The sequence below is a fragment of the Mobula birostris genome, chromosome 1 (assembly GCF_030028105.1).
Source record: "Mobula birostris isolate sMobBir1 chromosome 1, sMobBir1.hap1, whole genome shotgun sequence".
Classification (NCBI taxonomy): Eukaryota; Metazoa; Chordata; class Chondrichthyes; order Myliobatiformes; family Myliobatidae; genus Mobula; species Mobula birostris.
Window position 1 is genome coordinate 4,585,606 of NC_092370.1, and position 25,348 is coordinate 4,610,953.

At 42.5% G+C, this 25,348-nt stretch overlaps 1 protein-coding gene across 2 annotated transcripts in view; it reads right to left on the minus strand.

Moving 5' to 3' along the window:
• ints8 (integrator complex subunit 8) overlaps positions 1–25,348 on the minus strand; it is a 117,297-nt gene that overhangs the window by 30,104 nt on the left and 61,845 nt on the right. For both annotated transcript variants that reach the window (XM_072251759.1, XM_072251765.1), the window contains exons 16-23: positions 24,590–24,791; positions 21,443–21,564; positions 20,270–20,454; positions 18,290–18,323; positions 12,285–12,344; positions 11,802–11,863; positions 11,539–11,657; positions 6,271–6,374 (exon numbers count right to left, since the gene is read on the minus strand). In XM_072251759.1, coding sequence (XP_072107860.1) covers positions 6,271–6,374; positions 11,539–11,657; positions 11,802–11,863; positions 12,285–12,344; positions 18,290–18,323; positions 20,270–20,454; positions 21,443–21,564; positions 24,590–24,791 — 888 coding nt within the window. The remainder of the gene's footprint in view (positions 1–6,270; positions 6,375–11,538; positions 11,658–11,801; positions 11,864–12,284; positions 12,345–18,289; positions 18,324–20,269; positions 20,455–21,442; positions 21,565–24,589; positions 24,792–25,348) is intronic.

Sequence of the window (25,348 nt, forward strand, 5' to 3'; positions counted from 1 at the left end):
TTATCCCTGGTGTCTCAGGGAGTCCAACAATGGCATTGAACCTGGCAACAATTGATGAGAACATGGGGAGAATAATCTGGGATCAGGAGGGTGCCTGTTGGTCAGCGTAGTGAGTGGGCTGAAGTGCCCATTTCCATGATGTATGGCTGGAGATGCATCAGTCTTCACTGTGGAAGACACTAGCAGTATGGTGGAAGTTCTAGGTGTCAGGGTTCATAAAGTATGTGAAATTACCGTAACCAGAGAGAAGGTTCTTGGAAAACTGAAAGGTCTGTAAATCACCTGGACCAGATGGTGTACAGCCCAGAGTTCTGAAAGAGATGGCTGAAGAGATCGAGGAGGCGTTAGTAATAATCTTTCAAGAATCACTAGATTCTGGAATGCTTCTGAAAGACTGGACTGCAAGTGTCACTCCACTGTTCAAGAAGGGAGAAAGTAAGAAGAAAGGAAATTATAGGTCAGTTAGTCTGACCTCAGTGGTTGGGAAGATGTTGGAGTCGATTGTTAAGGATGTGGTTTCGGGGTTCTTGGAGGCAAATGATAAAATAGGCCATAGTCAACATGGTTTCCTCAAGGGAAAATCTTCCCTGACAAATCTGCTGGAATTCTTTGAAGAAAAACTATAATAGGCAAAGGAAAACTGGTTGATGCTGTGCACTTGCATTTTCAGGTGGCTTTTGACAAGATGCCACACATGAGGCTGGCTACTTAACAAGTTATCAGCCCATGGTATTACAGAAAAGATTCTAGCATGGATAAAGCAGTGGCTGATTTTACATTGTATGTCAATGATTTGGATGACAGAATAGATGGCTTTGTTGCAACTTTATTCAAAAATATGAAGATAGGTGGAGGGGCAGGTAGTTTTGAGGAAGTAAAGAGGCTGCAGAAAGACTTAAGACAGATGAGGAGAATGGGCAAAGAAGTGGCAGATGGAATACAGTGTTAGGAAGTGTATGGTCATGCACTTTGGTAAAAGAAATGAAAGGGTTGACTATTTTCTAAGTGTAGAGAAAATACTAAAATATGAGGTGCAAAGGGATTTGAGAGTCCTTATGCACGATTTCCTAAATGTTAATTTGCAGGTTGAGTCTGTGATGAGGAAGGTAAATGTAATGTTAGCATTTCTTTCAAGAGGACTAGAATATAAAACTAAGGATGTAATGCTGAAACTTTATAAAACACTGGTGAGGCTTCACTTGGAATACTGTGAGCAGTTTTAGGCCCCTTATCTTAGAAAGGTTGTGTGGAAAGTGAAGACAGTTCAAAGGTGGTTCATTAAAACGATTCCAGGTTGAGTATTAGATGGCTCTGGGCCTGTATTCACTGGAATTCAGAAGAATTAGGGGTGACGTCATTGAATCCTATTATATGATGAAAAGATGTGGTAAGGATGTTTCCTATGGAGGGAGAATCGAAGACCAGAGGAGTGGCCTCAGAATAGAGGGTCGGCCTTTTAGAATGGAGATGAGAAGGAATTTTTTTTACCAGAGTGGTGAATCTGTGGAATTCATTGCCAGAGGTAGCAGTGGAGGCCAAATCTGTATGTTTATTTAAGGCAGAGGTTGATAGATTTTTGATCGGTCAGGACATCAAATAATGGATAACCAAGTAGGTTTTCAAAGCTTGCAGAGAGACTTAGACCACTTAGGAGAGTGGGCTGAAAGATAGCAGATGGAGTTTAATGCTGATAAATGTGAGGTGCTACATTTTGGTAGGACTGATCAAAATAGGACATACATGGTAAATGGTAGGGCATTGAAGAATGCTGCAGAACAGAGAGATCTAGGAATAATGGTGCATAGTTCCCTGAAGGTGGAATCTCATGTGGATAGGGTAGTGAAGAAAGCTTTTGGTATGCTGGCCTTTATAAATCAGAGCATTGAGTATAGGAGTTGGGATGTAATGTTGAAATTGTACAAGGCATTGGTGATGCCAAATTTGGAATATTGTGTACAGTTTTGGTCACTGAATTATAGGAAAGATGTCAACAAAATAGAGAGAGTACAGAGCAGATTTATGAGAATGTTACCTGGGTTTCATCACCTAAGTTACAGAGAAAGGTTGAACAAGTTGGGTCTTTATTCTTTGGAACGTAGAAGGTTGAGGGGGGACTTGATAGAGGTATTTAAAATTATGAGGGGGATAGATAGAGTTGACGTGGATAGGCTTTTTCCATTGAGAATGGGGGAGATTCAAACCAGAGGACATGAGTTGACAGTTAAGGGGCAAAAGTTTAGGGGTAACATGAGGGGGAACTTCCTTACTCAGAGAGTGGTAGCTGTGTGGAACGAGCGTCCAGCAGAAGTGGTTGAGGCAGGATCGATGTTGTCATTTAAAGTTAAACTGGACAGCTATATGGACAGGAAAGGAATGGAGGGTTATGGGCTGAGTGCAGGTTGGTGGGACTAGGTGAGAGTAAGAGTTCGGCACGGACTAGAAGGACTGAAATGACCTGTTTCCGTGCTGTAATTGTTATATGACATGAAGGGATATGGGGGGAAAGCTGGAGATTGGGGCTGAGAGGAAAATGGATCAGCCATGTTGAAATGTTGGAGCAGACTTGATGGGCCATATGGCTTAATTGTGTTTCAATATCTTATCTTATTATGGAGAGGACCCAGAAAAGTAAAAGTGGTAGGTTTGAGCTATTACTGTCTGGTTTGGTGCAGCATCCTCTCACAATATATGAAAACTACACAGAACTGTCAGGTCAGTGGAAACGGTCATTGTCTGCAGTCTACCATCACTGCGGGGCCTGTATATGTCCAGGACAAAGAAGCGGGCAGGAAAAATCATTACAGACACTACCCACTCAAGCACTACAGGGCTATTAAAACTAAGACCATCCCATCTTAAAAGTTTCTTCCCCTATCAGTTAATCGGATCAACCATTCCAGTTTGATCCTCGCCCAGCCCCTCTATCTATTACCCCTGGCACTGCACTGTAAACACTTTAAACCACTTCGTGTGAATACATGCTGGTATTTATGTACATTTTATTCCATACCCGTATTTTAATTTCTAATTTTACTTTCATATAATGCTTTATTCTGTATAATAGTTGAATGCTGTTTTTTGTTGCAGTCGCACCCTGACCAACACAGCACAGCAAATTCCTTAGAGAGAGATATATATATATATATATATATATATATATAAACGTATACGGCAAATGAAGTCAATCCTTGACTGAAAGGAAGCGTTGAAGGCAAAGGGGGTTGGCAGTAGGACAAGGGAAGGGGCAACAGTCATCTAAGACTGTAGAGTAGTGGTGAGCACGAGGCTATTACAGTTCGGGGTGTCGGATTTGGGAGTTCAATTCTGATGCCATCAGTGAGGAGTTTGTTCATTCTCCCGGTGACCGTGTGGGTTTCCTCCGAGCGCTCCAGTTTCCTCCCACAGTCCAAAGACGTATCGGTTGGTAGGTTAATTGGTCATTGTAAATTGTCCTGTGATTAGGCTTTGCTTAAATGGGTGGGTTGCTGGGTGTTGTGGCTCGCTGGGATGCAAGGGCCTGTCTGTGCTGTAGCTCTAAATATAACAAATGCCAACTATTAACTAAAGTTGCTCGTTAAAACAATGAAAAAGTGAAGGTGCAATGAACACAAAATGCTGGAGGAACTCAGCAGGAAAGGGAGGATCAGTGGAGACAAATAAACAGTTGACATTTCAGACCAAGACCCTTCATCCAGATTCAAAAAAACCAAAGGTTTTGTTCACGTTCAGAAGCTGTTGAACTTATTATCAGAAATACAAAGCTGCAAAATGCTTCAGTGAAAGATGCAACACTGTTCCTCTGGATCATACTGAATTTGTATTTTTTTTTTTGTTTTTTTTTTGAATTTATTTTTATTGTTTTTACAGATACAGCAGAGGACCAGGTTCTTGCAGTCCAATAAACCAGATCAGAATCAGAATCAATTTATGTGAACAATACCAGAACTGATTGTGGTTCGGTGCCAAGGATAAAACATGGGACAATACCATGACAACAACACAATAACTACCAACAGTTTACAAGACAATGGTGCAACAGCCAGGAGCAATCAACAATTAGCAGACCAGTCACATGTACAAACATCAATAATCAAACTTAAATAAATGTGAACATATGAACAGACTCAATAATTACCAACAGAACATGGAGAGGAGGAAAGACCATTTAACAAATGCTGTGCAGGGACAGTTAGGGTGAGTTTTGTTGAGGAACATAGAACACCTACAGCACAATACAGGCCCTTCGCCCCACAAAGCTGTGCCGAACATGTCCCTACCTTAGAACTACCTAGGCTTTACCCATAGCCCTCTCTTTTTCTAAGCTCCACATAGCCATCCAGGAGTCTCTTAAAAGACCCTGTTGTTTCCGCCTCCACCACCACCGCCGGCAGCCCATTCCATGCACTCACTACTCTCTGTATAAAAAACTTACCCCTGACATCTCCTCTGTACCTACTTACAAGCACCTTAAAACTATGCCCTCTCGTGCTAGCCATTTCAGCCCTGGGGAAAAGCCTCTGACTATCCACATGATCAATGCCTCTCATCATCTTATACACCTCTATCAGGTCACCTCTCATCCTCTGTCGCTCCAAGGAGAAAAAGCTGAGTTCACTCAACCTATTCTCATAAGGCATGCTCCCCAATCCAGGCAACATCCTTGTAAATCTCCTCTGCACCCTTTCTATGGTTTCCAAGTCCTTCCTGTAGTGAGGCGACCAGAATTGAGCACAGTACTCCAAGTGGGGTCTGACCAGGGTCCTATATAGCTGCAACATTACCTCTCGGCTCTCAAACTTAATCCCACGGTTGATGAAGGCCAATGCACCGTATGCCTTCTTAGCCACAGAGTCAATCTGTGTAGCAGCTTTAAGCATCCTATGGACTCGGACCCCAAGATCCCTCTGATCCTCCACACTGCCTAGAGTCTTGCCATTAAAGAAGCTACACCGCTACAGAAAACATAGATAAACCAAATATATCACACATATTACTGTTCATAAAGATCAATCTGTTCAAGATTTCCACCATTTTCTATAAGTGCCTCTTTAAAAAGTCACATAGTTCAGAGTAAATATACTTTATTTAGCAATACAGTACAGTAACAGCTCCTTCCGGCCCAATGAGCCGTCACTGCCCAATTACAAACATGTGACCAATTAATCTATTAGTCTTAACCGGTGTGCCTTTGGAATGTGGGAGGAAACTCACACGATGATGGGGAGAATGCAGAAACTCCTTTCAGACAGTGGTGGAACTGAACCCAGCTCGCTGCTGCTGTAATAGTGTTACGCCAACCACTACATGAGCATGCGGCCCCAGGGTGGGCGGGTCTGTTGTAACAGCGTAGATGATCAAGGACAGAGGATTAAAGTAACAACTAACCCGTAAATGTGGAACAAACATAACAAAATAGAAAACTCTACACGGGATAATACAAATAATAAACTCTAGGTGGATAATATGAAGTGGTATAAGGTGATTGGAGGGAAGTATGGGGGAGGGGGGATGTCAGAGGCAGGTAGTTTTTCTTTTACACAGAGACGTAATGGTGGGTGCCAGGAGTGGAGTTAGAGACGGAGAGATTAGGAATATTTAAGACCATAAAACATCAGAGCAGAATTAGGCCGTTCAACCCATCGTGTCTGCTCCACCATTTCATCATGGCTGATGCATTTTCCCCCTCAAACCCATACTCCTGCCTTTATTTATTTACTGAGATACAGTGTGGAATAAGCCCTTCGAGCCACACTGCCCAGCAATCCCCACACTTAATCCTGGCCTAATCACCGGACAATTTACAATGAGCAATTAACCTGCCAACTGGTACGTCTTTGGACTGTGACAGGGAACCAAAGCACCTGGAGGAAACCCACTTCATGGGGAGAACATACAATCTCCTTACCGGCAGTGGCGGGAATTGAAAGCGGGTCGCAGGTACTGTAAAACATTGTGCTAACCATCAAGTTACCTTGCCACCCCCATAATCTTTGACGCCTTGACTAGTCAAGAACCTATCAACCTCTGCTTTAAATATACTCAGTGACTTAATCTTCACAGTCATCTGTGGTAACGAATTGCACAGATTCTCCAGCCTCTGGCGAAAGAAATCTCTCCTCCTCTCTGTTCAAAACTGATGTTCCTGGCACGTGGATGAAAAATGAAGACTATGTAGGAGGGAAGAGTGAGAGTGACCTTGGATTAGATTAAACGGTCGGCACAATATTGTGGGCCAAAGGACCTATACAGTCGTATGTTCTCTGCTCTTACCATGTCTGTGTATACGTCGGAAGGGACACATTTATTGAAGAAGTCTGAACAAATGGCACCAGCTTGAAGGTAGAAGTGTAGGGCTGCAGAAAACTGATTGGTTGCTAAAATATCAGAAGGTAAAAAAAATCCTCTATTACATAGAGCAAAATATATTGCAACAAATTCTTTGACATTTATAACAATATAATCATAAAGACCATTAGTCAGAGGAGAAGAATTAGGCCATTCAGCCCATCGAGTCTACTCCTGCCCTCTTTCTGTAACCTTTCACACCCTGACTAATCAAGAACCTATCAACCTCAGCTTTACATACACCAAATGACCTGGCCTCCACTGCTCATATAAAGAACAATTTTATGGATGTTTATAATCTTAATATTGTGAGCAGTTGTGGGCCCTTATCTAAGAACAGCTGGAGTAGGAGAGTAGGAGAGGGTTTTGAGGAGAGTCTGGTAATAAGAGAGGGACTAGAGGAGGTTCATGAGAACGATCCTGGAAATGAAAGGATTAACGATATGAGGAGTGTTTGATAGCTCGCTGTAATTTAGAATGGGGGTGGGGAGGATGTTTCATTGAAACCTATTGAATACTAAAGGCCTGGATAGAGTGGATGTGGAGAGGATGTTTCCAGTAGTGGGGGAGTCTAGGACCAGAAGACACAGCCTCACAATAGAAGGATATCACATCATAACAGAGAAGAGAAAGAGTTTCTTTTGCCAGAGGGTGGTGAGTCTGTGAAATTCATTGCCACAGACAGCTATGGAGGCCAAGTCGTTGGGTATATTTACAATGGAGGTTGATAGGTTTTTGATTAGCAAGAGTGTCAAAGGTTACAGGTAGAAAGAAGGAGAATGGGTTTCAGAGGGATGATAAATCAGCCACGATGGAATGGCAGACAATGGGCTGAATGGTCTCTTTCTGCTCCTATGCCTTATAGTCTTAAATCTTCAAGTAATCTGTACATAATTCCCCTAAATTTGGCACCCTCAGGCCTGTGGATTGCTAATGGAACTTTTGTTAAACATAGGTTAATTGCTCTTTGTACAGGTAACGCTGCTGCAATGTGCTCCAAATTGCATATTGTATATACCGCCATTGATGAATCAGGAAACATTATCTGTATTATGTGGGCTGGAATGATTTGAACACAATTTCACCTGCGAATTAAAGAACCACTTTGTTACTTTGGAAATGGACAGGCAGGAGAGAAGTGGTATTAGACAAAGAAACTGTTTGCATATGCCCTTGCCAGCATAGTCAGACTCCACTGAGCGTTGGTTTCGCCTTGGGAAGCCATTAAACAGGCAATCAATTCAATTGGTATTTGTGCAAAGATAGTCATATAACATATATGCAGCCCTGAGTACATTTAGACCACAAGACCATAAGACAAAGGAGACCATAAGACAAAGGAGCACAATTAGACCATTTGGCCCCTCGAGTCTGCTCCACCATTTCATCATGGCTGATTCAATTTCCCTCTCAGCCCCAATCCCCATATCTCTACCTGCCCTGACCAATCAAGAATTTATCAACCTCTGCCTTAAATATACATGAAAACCCGGTCTCCACAGCTGCTTGTAGCAAAGAATTCCTCAGACTCACCACTCTATGCTCAAGAAATTCCTCCTCATCTCGGTTCTCAAAGGACACCCCTCTATTTGTGAAGCTGAGTCCTCTGGTGGTCTTAGACACTCCTACCATAGGAAACATCCCCTCTAGATCCACTCTATCTAGTCCTTTCACCATTCGATAGGTTTCAATGAGTTCACCATTTATTCTTCAGAATTCTAGTGAATACAGACCCAGAGCCACCAAACGCTTTTCATCTGACAAGGCATTCAAACCTGGAATAAATACCATTTCATTTCTTCTACTGAAGTGCATGTCCATACACTTCTTGACACTGTATTCCATCTGCCATTTCTTTGCTCATTATCCTAATCTGTCTAAGTCCCTTTGTAGTCTCTCTACTTCCTCAAAACTACCTGCCCCTCCATCTATCTTCGTATTTTTGAATAAAATTGCAACAAAGCCATCAATTCCATCATCCAAATCATTGACATACAATGTAAAAAGAATTGTTCCCAACACAGACCCCTGTGGAACACGACTAGTCACCGGCAGACAGCCAGAAAATGCTTCCTTTATTCCCACTCTTTGCCTCCTGACAATCAGTCACTGCTTTATCCATGCTAGGATCTTTCCTGTAATACTATGGGATCGTAGCTTGTTAAAGCAGCCTCACGTGTGCCACCTTGTCAAAGGCCTTCTGAAAGTCCAAGTACACAACATCAACCGATTCTCCTTTGTCTATCCTGCTTATTAATCCTTCAAAGAATTCCAGCAGATTTGTCAGGTAAGATTTTCCCTTGAGGAAACCATGCTGACTACGGCCTATTTTATCATGAGCCTCCAAGTATCCTGAGACCTCATCCTTAATAATGAACTCCAAAACTTTCTCAACCACTGAGGTCAGACTAACTGGCCTATAGTTTCCTTTCTTCTGCCTCTGTCCCTTTTGAAGAGTGGAGTGACATTTACAATTTTCCAGTCTTCCAGAACCATTCCAGAATCTAGCAATTCTTGAAAGATCATTATTAATGCCTCCAGAATCTCTTTGGCTCCCTCGTTCAGAACTCTGGGGTGTACACCATCTGCTCCAGGTGACTTATCTACCTTCAGACCTTTCAGTTTCCCAAGAATCTTCTGTCTAGCTATGGTAACTTTACATACTTCATGACTCCTGAAACCTAGAGATTTCACCATACTATTAGTGTCTTCCACAGTGAAGACTGATGCAAAATACTTATTTAATTTGTCCACTATTTTGTTGTCCCCATTACTACCTCTCCAGCATTGTTTTCCAGCAGTCCAATATCCACTCTAGCCTCTCTTTTACACTTTTTGTATCTTAAAAAACTTTTGGTATTCTCTTTAATATTATTGGCTAGCTTATTTGCATTCCATCTTTACCTTCTTAGTGACTTATTTACCTGCCTTCTGTTGTTTTTAAAAGCTTCCCAATCCTCTAACTTCCCACTAACTTCTGTGCCCTCTCTTTGGCTTTTATGGAAGCACTGACTTCTCTTGTTAGCCATGATTGTGTCATCTTTCCTTTAGAATACATCTTCCTCTTTGGGATGTACCCTATATATCCTGTGCCTTCTGAATTGCTTCCAGAAATTCCAGCCATTGGTGCTCTGTTGTCAATCCTGCCAGTGTTCTTTTGCAATCAATTCTGGCCAACTCCTCGCTCCTGTCTCCATAATTCCCTTTACTCCACTGTAATACTGATGTATCTGACTTCAGCTTCTCTTTCTCCAATGTCAGGGAGAATTTGATCATATTATGGTCACTTGCCCGGAAGGGTTCTTTCACCTTAAGCTGAACTTTCGACGCTCCGAGCTGTGAGTGTCACACTAACCACTATGCCACTGTGGTGCCCCAGCTTTGTTATGGCGAGTATGAAACTTGAGCCCTAACTCATTTTTCTGATTAACACAATTATTTTTATCACATGATACCTTTTAAATAACAAGGATCTTATGAATGCAACCATGGTGTTACAGGAAAACCACCAGTAAATGCCAACTCATGAAAATCTAGCACTCTGCAACTCTTGTTCTCAATATTATAGTTACTACCCCTCAATCATCAGGCTCTTGAACAAAAAGGGACAACTACACTCATCTAAGGACTTTGTTATATTGTTATTTCATGCTCGTTATTTATTGCTATTTATGTATATCTGCAGAAACTGAATCTCAGGGTTGTATGTGGTGACATCTATGTACTCTTTTGCTTTCAATCCTCCAGGGTCAGGAGGGTTCATCTCAGGGCTAACAATCAATTGGTCAACCAAATTTGTTATGGAAACCACAACGAAGAATCCTTCTACACCTGAGTGCGACGGTATTCCTCAGTCTCCACCCAGACCTGCATGACTGACAGTAGTGTAAACCGAAGAAGCTACTGACACCACCAGAGATGGAGGACTTTTATTGCTGCCCTGAACAGCAGCGGTGTAACTGGTAGTAAGTAAGTGGTAAGTTGTGCAAGTACACAGGAAAAACAGTCTTTTCTATGTACTCACTCAATTCGCTTACTTACTGTACATTATGTCACTGCTGTTTAGGGCAGGTGACTTATATGGAGATACATTTTCTTGCAGGCATACACAGTACAACAAAGAAACATAATAAAATCAATGAAAAACTACACGCCAGGATTGACAAACAACCAATGTGCAAAAGAAGACAATCTGTGCAAATTCAAAAAAATAGTAAATACATTCTGTACAAAAGTCTCAGGCATATATACATATATATCTTTTGCATTGTACTGTAAATAATACTGAGAACACAAGTACATGAAAGTGAGTCCATAGCTACTTAAATGTGTAATTAAAAGAATCATAGCTCCTACAGCGAAGACCTATTGCAGGAAGTGTGATTAAGATAGGCAGACCACAAAAATGAGTAGGGATTGAGAGTGGAATTTTCAAGATTGAAGATTGTTTAAGTCACAAGTGTAAAGGAGAATGAAATAATTGTTACTCCAGATTCGATACAGCACAAAAACACCACAGTAAGATAAAGAACACAATAAAAAACACCCATAATAAATCTAAGTGCATAAGATAGCTTATATACACAGACTGATAGTATGTCAGTAAAGTGAAGCTGGTCTGTACATAAGGTGACTGACAGGAAATGATAAAGCTGTGGTGGGTGGGGGTGAGGGAAGGTTTCCAACAGAACTCACAACAGCAGTGCTAACAGTTGAGCCATACTAATTTTGATAACCTCAGCCCTGAATACTAATCACAGTAAGATACTCCTATGCAATGGATAAATCTCTACCAAAGGAGGCACAAGACGCTCCCTCCCTCTGCTAACCTGCAGGTCACCCTTGGGCAAGGTGTAGCATCTGCTCACCACTTCCCACCCCTCCCCCTGATCAGGGTCATGTGAAGCCATCGATTAGGCGAATATCACAAGTCCTGGTTATGCGACCACTGACACCAGGCAGATAATCTCCAAAGTGTATTGATAATGGCTGAGGTCACCTGTCTTGTAAAGGCACTGCCCAGAAGAAGACAATGGCAAACCACTTTTCTGGAAAAATCTGCCAAGAACAATCATAGTCATGAAAAGATCATGATCACCCACATCATATGACACGGCACATAACAAACGAACAAAAGAACACTCTCAAAATCAACAAATACATTGATGGTAATTTAAAAGACGTTATAGTTACCGAAGTAAATATCTGCCTGGGTAGCTAACCAACAGTGGTTATTGGCGTTGATGTTCAATGAATAACTGACCATCTCCCTCATCGTGACAGCAACTGCCTCAACGTCCACCGACTGCAAGCTTAGAAATCAAATGCAAAGCAAACATTTGTGAGACAAGCTATTCAGTTAATGGACAGGAAATTAAATCAGTAGACAAGTGTACACAACCCACGCAAACACGTATCAGATTGACCTGAATGACTGCAATGGCCATTGTACTTACTTTGGGACGGACGTTGGCCAAATGGACATGTACTCGGCAGTGACGTCATTTACAATATCATCCTATCACAGGAAAAATCATATCAACACATGATAACAGGCAATATTAATTCATTATACAAGTGTAATATTTGTTTAAATGTCCTCACTGCCCTCCAGTGTTCAATCGGTGAAATGACAAGCTGGATTGTGTGCGTGTCTGCGTATGTTGTCTGTAGACTGTTGAGAACTGCTTGTTCTTGTCTGTAATACCCATATACCATCAATACACAGAATATGTCGCTAAGGGACTTTGGCCATATATATATTTGTATGACTATATTTTACTGCTATCTTATATGTACTACGTGTACCTTGTGCTGTGTGTGACTGCTGGTACTGTGTTTTGCGCCTTAACACCCAGAGTAATGTTGTTTCATTTTGCTGTATTTTTCATTAGGTAATTAAATTTGAACTTGATTTAAAAATATTAAGCAATACAAACCCGAACAATATTGTGTAACTTCACAAAGAGGGAGATTAATATTGTAAGCACCAATGGATCCTGAAAAAAACAATGATATAATTCATTAAGTTCGATCTGTTCAAGATTTTTGGTCATTTTATACTAGCAAGCATCTTTACAAAACAGTCATATTCACTCAGGGGACACTTTATTGGGCACTGGAGCGGAACCTGGTGCAGTCCACCCACTTCAAGGCTCAATGTGCTGTGTGTTTAGAGATGCTCTTCTGCACACCACTGTTGTAATGTGTGGTTATTTGAGTTACTGTCGCCTTGAACCAGTCTGGCCATTCTCCTCTGACCCCTCTCATTAACAAGGCATTTTCCCACACAGAACTGCTGCTCACTGAATGTTTTTTGTTTCTTGCACCGTTCTCTGTAAACTCTGGAGACTGCTGTGTATGAAAATCCCAGGAGATCAGCAGTTTCTGAGACACTCAAACCACCCCATCTGGCACCAACAATCATTTCATCCAGAAGAAGGCCATCTGTAGAAAAATTTGCCAAGAACAATCATGGTCAATCATGATCACCTACATAGAAACGTAGAAAACCTACAGCACAATACAGGCCCTTCGGCCCACAAAGTTGTGCCAAACATGTCCCTACCTTAGAAATTACTAGGCTTACCCATAGCCCTCCATTTTTCTAAGCTCCATGTACTTATCCAAAAGCCTCTTAAAAGACCCTATCGTATCCGCCTCCACCACCATTGCCAGCAGCCCATTCCACGCACTCACCACTCTCTGCGTAAAAAACTTACCCCTGACATCTCCTCTGTACCTACTTCCCAGCACCTTAAACCTGTGTCCTCTTGTGGCAACCATTTCAGCCCTGGGAAAAAGCCTCTGACTATCCACACAATCAATGCCTCTCATCATCTTATACACCTCTATCAGGTCACCTCTCATTCTCCATCGCTCCAAGGAGAAAAGGACGAGTTCACTCAACCTGTTTTCATAAGGCATGTTCCCCAATCCAGGCAACATCCTTGTAAATCTCTTCTGCACCCTTTCTATGGCTTCCACATCCTTCCTGTAGTGAGGTGACCAGAACTGAGCACAGTACTCCAAGTGGGGTCTGACCAGGGTCCTATATAGCTGCAACATTACCTTTCGGTTCCTAAATTTAATTCCACAATTAATGAAGGCCAATACACCGTATGGCTTCTTAACCACAGAGTCAACATGTGCAGCTGCTTTGAGCATCCTATGGACTCAGACCCCAAGATCCCTCTGATCCTCCACACTGCCAAGAGTCTTACCATTAATACTATATTCTGCCATCATATTTGACCTACCAAAATGAACCACTTCACACTTATCTGGGTTGAACTCCATCTGCCACTTCTCAGCCCAGTTTTGCATCCTATCAATGTCCCGCTGTAACCTCTGGCAGCCCTCCACACTATCCACAACACCCCCAACCTTTGTGTCATCAGCAAATTTACTAACCCATCCCTCCACTTCCTCATCCAGGTCATTTATAAAAATCATGAAGAGTAAGGGTCCCAGAATAGATCCCTGAGGTACACCACTGGTCACCATGCAGAATATGACCCATCTACAATCACTCTTTGCCTTCTGTGGGCAAGTCAGTTCCGGATCCACAAAGCAATGTCCCCTTGGATCCCATGCCTCCTTACTTTCTCAATAAGCCTTGCATGGGGTACCTTATCAAATGCCTTGCTGAAATCCATATACACTACATCTACTGCTCTACCTTCATCAATGTGTTTAGTCACATCCTCAAAAAATTCAATCAGGCTCGTAGACACGACCTGCCCTTGACAAAGCCATGCTGACTGTTCCTAATCATATTATACCTCTCCAAATGTTCATAAATCCTACCTCTTAGGATCTTCTCCATCAACTTACCAACTAGTGAAGTAAGACTCACTGGTCTATAACCTCCTGGGCTATCTCTGCTCCCTTTCTTGAATAATCTACTCCCTTTCTTGAAATGGCACAGCACATAATGATGATGATAATGACAGGAAAATGGAGGGCTGCATAGGGTTAGATTGATCTTAGAGTGGGTTAAAAGGTCAGCACAATTTCACAGAGCAAAGGGCCTGTACTGTGCTGAAATGCTCTATATTCTATATGAATGCTCCTCTGGGCAGCTCAGTATGTGGTCTACAGGGATAGAATAACTGATTGAAATACCTGGACAGTTAGGGAAACATTATTACAGCTCAGGCATCAGAGTTCAGAATTCATTTCTGATGCTTTTTGTAAGGAGTTTGCACATCCCCCTCTGTGATGGCATAGGTTTCCTCCCACAGTTCGTAGGTTAATTGGTCATTGTAAATTGTCCTGTTATTAGGCTAGAATTAAAGAGGTGGGTCGCTGGACGGTGCGGCTCGTTGGCCCAGAAGGGCCTGTTTCACACTGAATCAAATCAACGAACAGTTCTGTGCTCAGTTCTGGTCACCTCACTACAGGAAGGATGTGGATGCTATAGAGAGAGTGCAGAGGAGATTCAAAAGGATGTTGCCTGGATTGGGGAGCATGCCTTATGAGAATAGGTTTAGTGAACTTGGCCTTTTCTCCTTGGAGCGACAGAGGATGAGAGGTGACCTGACAGAGATGTATAAGACGATGAGGGGCATTGATTGTGAGGTTTTTACCCGGCACTAACATGAGGGGGCATAGTTTTAAGGTGCTTGGTAGTAGATACAAGGGGGATGTCAGAGGTAAGCTTTTGATACAGAGAGTGGTGGGTGTGTGGAATACACTGCCAGAGACGGTGGTAGAGGTGGATACAATAGGGTTTTATGACAGCCACTTAGATAGGTACATGGAGCTTAGAAAAACAGAGGGCTATGTGGTAGGGAAATTCTAGGCAGTTTCTAGAATGGGTTACATGGTCAGCACAGCATTGTGGACCGAACAGCCAGTAATGTGCTGTAGATTTCTATGACACTGACTCGATAATCATCGCCTCCCTCTTTCAAATAATGGTGTCTGACCTCAACCAGTCCACAGTTTAAAGGGCAATTTGTCTCCTTGCAGCAGGAAGGCAACGAGGCAAAACAAAGACGCAGCTTTTAAATAACAAAACTGCAGATACTGTAAACATAACACACAAACAGAAAATGCTGTCCACATTCCACAGGTCAGGGGAAAGAGAAACCAAATTAACATTTCAATTCTGATGAAGAGTTAACGCTGTCTGTCTTTCTACAGATTCAGCCAGACCTGCTCTTTCATGTTTTATTCTTTGTTTTATAGATAATATTTTTAAAAAATTGAGCCAGGTCAGGTTCCTATTAAAGTAATTGAGCACTGGTCCCAGGGTGGACAGGACATGTACATGGAATCTAGCACAGTACAGGCTCTTTGGCCCACGATGTTGGGCCAACCTTTTTACCTTCTCTAGGATCAATTTAACCCTTCCCACCTACATAGCCCACCATTTGTCTATTATCCACATGCCTATTTAAGTGTTTCTTAAATGTCCCTAATGTATCTGCCTCCGTGACCACTGGCCCTGGCAGGGTGTTCTACACACCCAACACTCCAAGTACCTGTCATATCCTCCCTACACTTCCCGTTAATCACCTTCAAATTACGCCTCTTGGTATTAGCCACTTCTGCCCCGGGAAACTGTCACTGGTTGTCCACTCTATCTATGCCTCTTATCAACTTGTACACCTCTAACAAGTCACCTCTCCTTTCCTCCACTCCAAAAAGAAAAGCCCCAGCTCACTCATCCTGTCCTTATAACACCTGGTCTCTAATGCAGGCAGCCCTCTACACCCTCTCTAAAGCTTCCACATCCTTCCAATAATGAGGTGACCAGACTGAACACAATAAAAAGAGAGGAGGGCACGAAGCTAGCAACCTATTGTTTAAAAACCCAGAGCTACAGAAGTGCCAACAGAAGCTCTAAAGACCTCACCCTTGGGAGAGGAAGGATCTTTAATGGGCTACAGCTTGAATGACTGGCCAAGGACAGAGCGCTCTGGTGGATTGCTGTTGGCAGCCTTGGCCCCAGTGTGGGTGACGAGCTTACCAAGAAGAATAGGAAGGGTCAGGTTGATCTTAGAGTAGATTAATAGAATAGCACTGCATTATGAGCTGAGGGGCCTGTACTATGCTGCACTATCCTATGTTCTAATTTAAGCTCATGGCTCTTAAACTCAATCCCCCATTTTATTAATCATTCTACTCGTCACTTTATCTAGTTCCATACCTCTGCAATTCTCTCCCAAAATTCCGTCCCACTCTTCTCTGCAGTGCCTCTCAAGCACTTTCAGCAAGCCTTTTATCACCAATCCAAAACATTACGCATGTAAAGTTTTGATTGATAACACTTATGTGAAGTACTTTGCAACATTTTGTATCGTTAAAGGTGTTACATAAATACAAATTCTTGAACCCTATTGCAAGACCGATTGTAATTGCAGCACCAACCTACCTGCCATCAAGGACATATATACAGAAAGGCGCAGAATTGAAACATTAAGGCAAATGTGGAAGTTTGGAGTTCGTTTGGGTGCTCCAATGCTCTGCATTCTCCAAGGATTCCGGGAGACAGAGGCAGTGTGCGCAAACCTCATGGTGGGCAGGCTGCGAGACTGGGTGCAAGCCGAAATTTGACTCCATTTCGCCAATTAAAGCTTCCACTGTGTACTGATTAAAGTGACCAGGGAAACGGAGGCATCAAGGGAAGGGCGGAGAGTGAGTCTTTAGATCTGAAGAGGGGAGAGCCTGCTGCTGTGTCAAAGTGTTGCCCAGGTTTTCTGTGTTTTGGATGTGGACTTGGACTAGAGACTTCCTTCAGTCTTATAGTTTTCTTGTAGTTTGTGTTTTTTGCCCTAATTTTCCTCATTTTTTTGTGTGGGGGAGGGGGAGGTATTTGTGGGGTTGATGTGCCTGTTCTGTTTTTGTTCTTTTTTTTTGTGGGGAGGAGGGATTTGGTGGGGGGGGTTGATGATTGAGCTGCCTTTCATTTCTTTCTTGGTCTCACGGCTACCTGGAGAAGAATTTCAGAGTTGTGTATTTTGATAATAAGTGGATCTTTGAACCTTGAAAAGGGCCAGTAACATCATGAAAGATGCACTCCAGCGTGTGGTGAAAACTGCCCAATGGATTACTGGCACCCAATTGCCCACCATTGAGAACATCTACCATAAACGCTGCCTGGGCAGGGCGAAAAGCATTATCAAGGATGTATCTCACCCTAACCATGGACTTTTTACTCTCCTCCCATCCGGTAGGTGCTACAGGAGCCTCAGTTCCCACACCAGCAGGCACAAGAAGAGCTTCTTCCCTGAGGCTGTGACACTGCTGAACCTCTCATCACAGCAATAAACAGTATTGCAAACGTATTGTACTGTCTCAGTACTTTTATATTTGTGTGCTGTAGCACTTTTTAAATTCGCAGTTATTTTGTAAATAACACTATTTCTTTGCATTTCTGGTCAGATGCTAAATGCATTTCATTGGCTTTGTATCTGTACTCAGCACAATTACAATAAAGTTGAATCTAATCTAATCTAATCATGGACTGTTTGTCCCATTCCCATCAGGGAGGAGACTACGTAGCATCCGCACCAGGAACACCAGACTCAAAAACAGTTACTTTTCACAAGCAGTGAGGCTGATCAACACCTCCACCCACTAACCCACCCCTCCACACCCCCAACCACCACTACTTTATCATTTCCTGTCAGTCGCCTTAAGTAGAGCTATTCCTGTGCCTAGCTTCACTTTATGGACGTACAATCAAGCTATGTATATAGGCTATCTTATGGCATATTTACTGTTTTTTTATTATTGTGTTCTGTGTCTTAGTGTTGTTTTGTGCTGCATCAGATCTGGAGTAACAATTACTTTGTTCTCCTTTACACTTGTGTACAGGAAATGCCATTAAACAATCTTGAATAATTCTGATTAAATTTCAAACCAACCCTGCTAATGATTCCATTTAGCTTAACACAGAAAAGGAAACAAGGTCAAGTAACAAGATGCTTACACTCAATCTCTTAATGAAAGTTACCAGCTCGCTCCTATATCCGGGAGAAACAAAACCCTTGTTAGTTGTTATAGTTCCAAAAACATGAAATTGTTTCATTTATAAATAATAAGACTGTAAGCTATTCAGAGAATCTTTACCAGCTGTTAGTCTTCATTACTTGACAAGGGTTGTTAGCGCACAGCATAATTAGCACACAAAATGAATGTTGGCCTAAACTTAATTAGCAAATTTTATTGATTTCCAATTGCTAATCTGTGCACAATAAGAAATGAGCTGCAAGCTTGATAAACGAGAGCAGAATAATCAGAGAGGGAGCAGTGTGCGAAAGAACACACACAAAAAGCTTGAGGAACTCAGCAGGTCAGGCAGCACCGAAGGAGAGGAATAAACGGGCAACATTTCGGGCTGAGATCCTTCATTAGGACTAGCTGGGAAGGGGGAAGCAGCCAGAATAAGAAGGTGGGGGAGGGGAAGGAGTACAAACTGGAAGGTGATAGGTGAAGCTAGGAGAGGGGGACTACAGTAAAAAGCTGGGAGGTGATTTGTGGAAGAGGTAAAGGGCTGGAGTAGAATGAATCTGATAGGAGAGGAGAGTGGACCATGGAATAAAGGAAAGCAGGAGGGACACCAGAGGAAGGTGATAGACAAAGGACCAGTGGGGGGTGGTGGGGGAAGATTACTGAAAGTTAGCGAAAGTGATGTTTGTGCCATCAGGCTGGAGACTACTGAGGCAGAATACACGGTGTTCAAAGATTCAAAGCACATTTATTATCAAAGAATGGGTAAATTATACACAGTGAAATTTGTCTATTTATAGGTAGCCACAGAGTGAAAAATTAGAATAACCCAATTTTTTTTAAAAGAAGACCAAAAACCACGATAGAGATAGAGAGAGAGAAAGAAAAAAAGAAAGAAACATCTTTCAAGTTGGCCTTGCTACTCTAACCAGTGTGGCCTCATCGTGGCAGTGGAAGAGGCCATGGACTGAGATGTCAGGATAGAAATTGGCAGTGGAATTAAAATGGTTGTCCATCAGGAAATCCTGCCTGTTGTAGATGGAGCAAAGATGCTCAGTAAATGGGGAGCAGTGAGAGAGGGTCTCACTGAACTCCTGTCAAAGAGAAGATTTAAACTTCTTCAGGGTAGGATTTCACAGTGGAGCAGCAAGTCATTAACACAGGAGATTCTACAGATTCCAGCATCTGCAGAATCTCTTGTGAATCTGATAAACAAAACTTGACAAACTTGATGCAGTGGATTCTGGATAATTGGGCTATTGGTTAATGGGGACAACCATTTATTTGGGATAGCTCTCAAAGAACAAATACTAATCAAGAAAACAGCCAGGACTCGGACAATATTCAGCTTAAATGGGACAGGAGACTGTTGCTGATCAGCTTCTAATTCGTCTCAGTCACATGCACCTCTGTCACTATTAGCACTACACTGCGCTTCGAGTGAACAGATTTAAATAGCATCAGTCATGTGTGCTTGTTTGCCAAAAGCAGTGACTTTTGTCACGATAGTTGTCAAAAGCACTGTATGAAGCCAGTCCATTATCTGTACCAAGAGTCTGTGCTGATTTTGTTCATTTACAGTCAATCGAAGAATGGTAGAGTACACTGGACGAATTCCTCAGCAGATAACTATCAGGAACTAATACACAGTTTTATAGTACGGTAATAGTATTGGCAGTGTTCTAATTTGTTCTCTATTCCATTTGAATATATAATTTGTTACTCAGTTAAACAGTAGTTTGTCTTTTTTGTACCTTTAAAAATATTTGCATGAAACTTCAGCTAATTGGGCCAAAATATACTGGTCCCAATTAACCGGAATCCACTGTACATAGAAATGATGTGGAAGTATTAGAATCTTGTGCATCTGATGAACAAAATGTAACAAATTTGATATTTGGTAACTGACATTTCATTAACATTTACAGTCCACATAAATAGGTTGTGAAAACGCTGTTACCGCTTCATGATCCCCAGCGTGGATTCTCGGTATTTTATTAAGCTGATTCTTCCATCATTAACCCGTTTGTGCTGATTAGATAAACAGAAGATTTGAACAACTACGTCCCAAAGGTCTTTAGCAGTTCTTCTGCTTTCTTTTGGGCCAGGTAGCTCTTTGCAGGTTGCAGCCAAGAGTTGTCCCAGCTACAGGATACACAAGAGGCACATTGATCAACAATGAAGTTTATTCAGCATCATACTTAACCGAGAAGGGATGAAATGTTGAAATCAGCTCATTGGATTATTCTTTATGTTCATTACATCCTACCCAAAGGGTAGATCATTTCAAGCGGCCCTCTCTGACCTTTCATTAAAACATTCAGCGAAATGCTTTGTTTCTGTTAACAAGCAAAACAATGTCAAGTTAAGCTGAGGGCCACCCTGCAAGTATCCAGTGACCGGAAGTGACTTTAACAACACCACCAATATGGCCAAATAACAGTCACAGGGGATTCTGTAGATACTGGAAATCCAGAGTAACACACACAAAATGCTGGAGGAGCTAATGAAGAGTTGTTGCCTGAAACATTGACTGTTTATTTCTCTCCTCAAATGCTGCCCAACCTGCTGAGTTCCTCCAGCATTTTGAGTGTGTTGTTCTAGATTTCCAACATCTGCAAATTTTCTTGTGTCCTGTAATTGGGCTCGGTTTAAGTTGGGGATTGCTGGGTGGCGTGGCTTGAAGGACTGAGAGGGCCTATTCCACACTGTTAGCTCAACAAATAAATAAATAAATACCATTTAATTGTTTTAAAATGTTTCACCAGGAGTTATCTTCTGGTCACTACAGACAGAAAAGCATTTCAATTAACTAACTCTTTGTTGATGGTTGAAATTCCAATAAGCTTTAATCTGCAAATGAGAGAAAATCTGCAGATGCTGGAAATCTGAGCAACATACACAAAATGCTGGAGGAACTCAGGAGATCAGGCAGCATCTATGGAAAAAAGTACAGTCGACGTTTTGGCATTTTGTGTGTGAGTGCCTGAATTTTTTTAATGTGCTATTAACACCACATTGAATGAGTTAACATCAGATTAACAATCATTTGCATCTCTTTAATCCCCTTTTTCCACAAAAACATGCAATATGTTTTTGTTCATCAAACACCAATGAATAGAAGTCCAGTTACCTTCACAAATGGATTGTTCTGGGTAAGGGGTGCAGGAATTTGAAGTGTCAGATATTCGTGTTCCTTCCAGTTCAACATGAAGGCAACACACTCTTCTGTTATAATTTGTCGCAATGGAATGTCTGAAACATTTGAAAGAAATTAATACATTGAAATTGGCATAAATGGACAGGTAAACCATTATTAATCACAACTACAGTATTTTAGTCATAAAATCCAGAATTAACAATGCAATTCTCAATGAATCTTGGTGATGAAAGAAAGGACGTTAGTCTTGGAAGTTACAAGAGGTTTAACAGTCAATCTGATGACCTAGTGGTTACTGGATCAAAAGATTACCCAAAGCAAACAGAGTCTCATTCCATCTAACAACACACATAAAAGTTGCTGGTGAATGCAGCAGGCCAGGCAGCACCTATAGGGAGGGGTACAGTCGACGTTTTGGGCCGAGACCCTTCCTCATTCCATCTTGCTGTATAATCAGAATGAGGCTTCATATCTCTGGCATATGCTGTGAAATTTGTTGTTTTACGGCAGAAGTAGATTGCAATACATACAGTTCTGTGCAAAAGTCATAAGCACTGTTTGTCAACGTGGAGCGGAGAGCTCCTCATTTCAAGAGGAATAGTGTATAAGAGTAAGGAGGTGTTGATGAGGCTCTATGGGGCACTGGTGAGACGTCATTTGGAATACTGTGTGCAGTTTTGGGCCCCCTATCTTAGAAGGGAGGTACTGACGTTGGAGCGAGTTCGGAGAAGATTTACAAGGATGATTCCTGGAATGCAGGGGCTAACATATGAGGAGCGTTTGCCAGCTCTTGGATTGTATTCATTAGAGCAGTGGTCCCCAACCTTCCGGCTGCGGACCAATACATTGCTGCGAAGAATGCTGCGGTAGCTGGGACGCACCCAGCACATCTTTAAGAAAAAAGCCAAAATAAACAAGCTAATTAATTAGGTGCCACCCAGCACGTAAATGTCCTGATGAAGGGTCTCGGCCCAAAATGTCGAGTGTTTACACTTTTCCAGAGATGCTGCCTGGCCTGCTGAGTTCCTTCGGCATTTTGTTATTATAGTATGTCTTTCTGGTGCTTCCTACTCCTCCCCTTCTCCCTTTCCTTTTTCTCAACCACAATTCCTTCCTCCTTCCCGCTGAATCCACAAAAGAGACCCACATCTGTTTCAGGTTATGAGTAATTAATGCAAGAAAGCAGGTAATTGTAACCAGTTCGCAAACTTTTTTTTTTGCAACTGTATGTCATGATTTTTTTTCTGCAGTACAGTACAACTGCTGGTTCTTCACCTGTCTCACGTCCAGCAAGGATCGGTAGATCCAGCAGGCGGTGTGACACGGCAGCAGCAGCCTTTCGGATCTGGTGCTACTTTAATTTAGTTTTTTAATTTAATTTTAAGGCACAATTAGGGTTTAGGGCAATGGATAACAGAGCGACTGTCTACCATCGCCAGATACTGCTACAATACAGAGATCGCCCAAAAACAAACCCTCATGAAGATCTGCTGGTTAAATTGCGTGACCTCGGCTTGCTGAGGGAATCGGGCCTGCAGTCCTCGGAGTCACCTGATGCCAGTGGCCGGAGGTGGGGACGTCATAAGCGGTGTGCGAAGAAGCGGAAGCGAGGCGAGCGGGCAGGAGTCCGTGCCAGGAAAAAAGCAAACCCTAGCTGGCCAGCTCTCCCGTCCATTCTGCTCTCCAATGGACATTAAATTGGACAACATCCGACTCCAACGAAATACTCGGCGGGAGTACAGAAACGGACGGAATCCCAGACGCCGCCATTCAGCTGTTTATTTATGTAACAGTTTTTCCTCCAAGCCATCAGACTACCAACCTACTGCTGTGCCTATTGTCTTGCTTATTATTTATTGTAATGCCTGCACTGCTCTGTGTACTTCATGCAGTCTGGGGTAGGTCTGTAGTCTAGTGTAGGTTTTGTGTTGTTTTACATTGTTCCATGTAGCACCATGGTCCTGAAAAACACTGTCTCGTTTTTACTGTGTTCTGTACCAGCAGTTACGGTCAAAGTGACAATAAAAGTGACTTGACTTGACTTGACTTGACTTCCAGACCACAGATCCCGCCGTCTCCAATTGCAATGGCGCTGGACGCCCCCAGATTACGGATCTCGCCGACTCCATCCCCAGCCCCGACGGCTCTGGGCCTTACCGCGACACCACTATCGCCAACACTGGTTCCAACCCCCAGTGCCTCCAGAAGCTGGATTCCACTGCCATCAATGCCAGCTCCCACGACCCTAGACAACTTCAGACTGCGCGGCATCTGGCTCTGGCACAAGCCTGGGCCTTGACCACCAGGACCTCCAGACCAAGACCACGCGCTGCCGCGGGACCCCAGTCTCTCTTTCCACCACCACCACTCTACAATCCAGTGTCTCTGGCCCCACCATCAGCTCTTGGGGCTTTGGAGACTCCATCTTCCTCCCAATCATCCACTGAAAACCCCACCATCTTCTTTCCTCTGCGCTCTTCTGCCCTCTGATCCCAGCTCTAATCCTTTTCAATTTCAATTTTTTTTTGCATCTAATCTTTAATGTTGATGTACTTAGGGTCATAAAGAAAGCTTTTGGTACCCTGGTCTTCATAAATCAACATATTGAGTACAGGAATTGGGATGTTATGTTGAAATTGTATAAGGCCTAGTTTGGAGCACTGTGACCAGTTTTGGTCACCTACCTACAGAAATATCTTGATGTTCCTCCTTCTCCTTTCTCAAACGATATTCTCACACACAAAACATTGCTGCTGAAGATGAAGTTGTGACCTGGTCAAAGAGCTCTATGGTCTTCATTATGGAGTGGACCATAAGGAAGGAAAGGAGTTCTATCATAAACACAAGAAATTCCACAGAAACCGGAAACACATACAAAATGCTAGCGGAAACTCAGCAGGTCAGGCAGCATCTATGGAAAGGTATAAACAGTCAACATTTTGGGCTAAGATGCCTTTTCAGGTCTCATTCTATCACATGGCATTCCCCTTAACAGGGAGGAATACAAGTGGTGATCTATTTTTCTTATACAAAGTCAATATTATCATGAAGATCTTGTGGTGTGGAAACATTGTGCTACGCTTTATATTTTGAAAGCCTGTGAAACAAAAACTTCGTTACCTGGTATTCTCATCTCAAGGTAACCTCGAACACGGCTCACAAGGTCGGCCGGTGGGCGTTCTCCTGCACTTTCTGTCTCTGCTTTGTGGGCACTGATTTCCAGGAGTAACATCTCATTGAGCATAACCTGCCGGAGTTTTGGGGAAAATTCCGTAACCAGTTCCAGGCAGGTAGAATAGAGCTGCCTTGCATGGGCAAAATCCTGAATGAAAACGAGGTAATTGAAAATTTTTACTCAAAAAGAAACAAGTCACTCCAAATGAAGTAAACAAAAAAACTAGTGTAAAACAAAAACCTGATAGCACATTGCAGCTCTTGCTCAGGGAATTACAGTGTGCCAGAAAATTCCTACATCAGGCACAATATAACTAAATACAGAGGATCGGAAAAAGCCACATAAAGTTGTAAATTCAGCCAGCTCCATCGTTGGCACTAATCTCCCTAAATAACGGCCCATCTTCAAAAGCGATGCCTCAAAAAGGTGGCATCCTTTATTGAGGACCCCCATCACTCAGGACATGCCCTCTTCTCACTGCTCACGAGGAGGTACAGGACACTCAACGTTCCAGGAACAGCTTCTCCTCCTCTGTCATCTGTATGGACAATTTACCCACATACACTACCTCTACTTTTTTTCTTTATTTGTTCTCTTTTAGCACTACTCAATTTATTTTTAAAAATATGATTCTTATTGTAATTTATAGTTCCTTATGATTATGTATGGCAATGCATGGGCTGGTTGGTGTGAAGGGTCTGTAT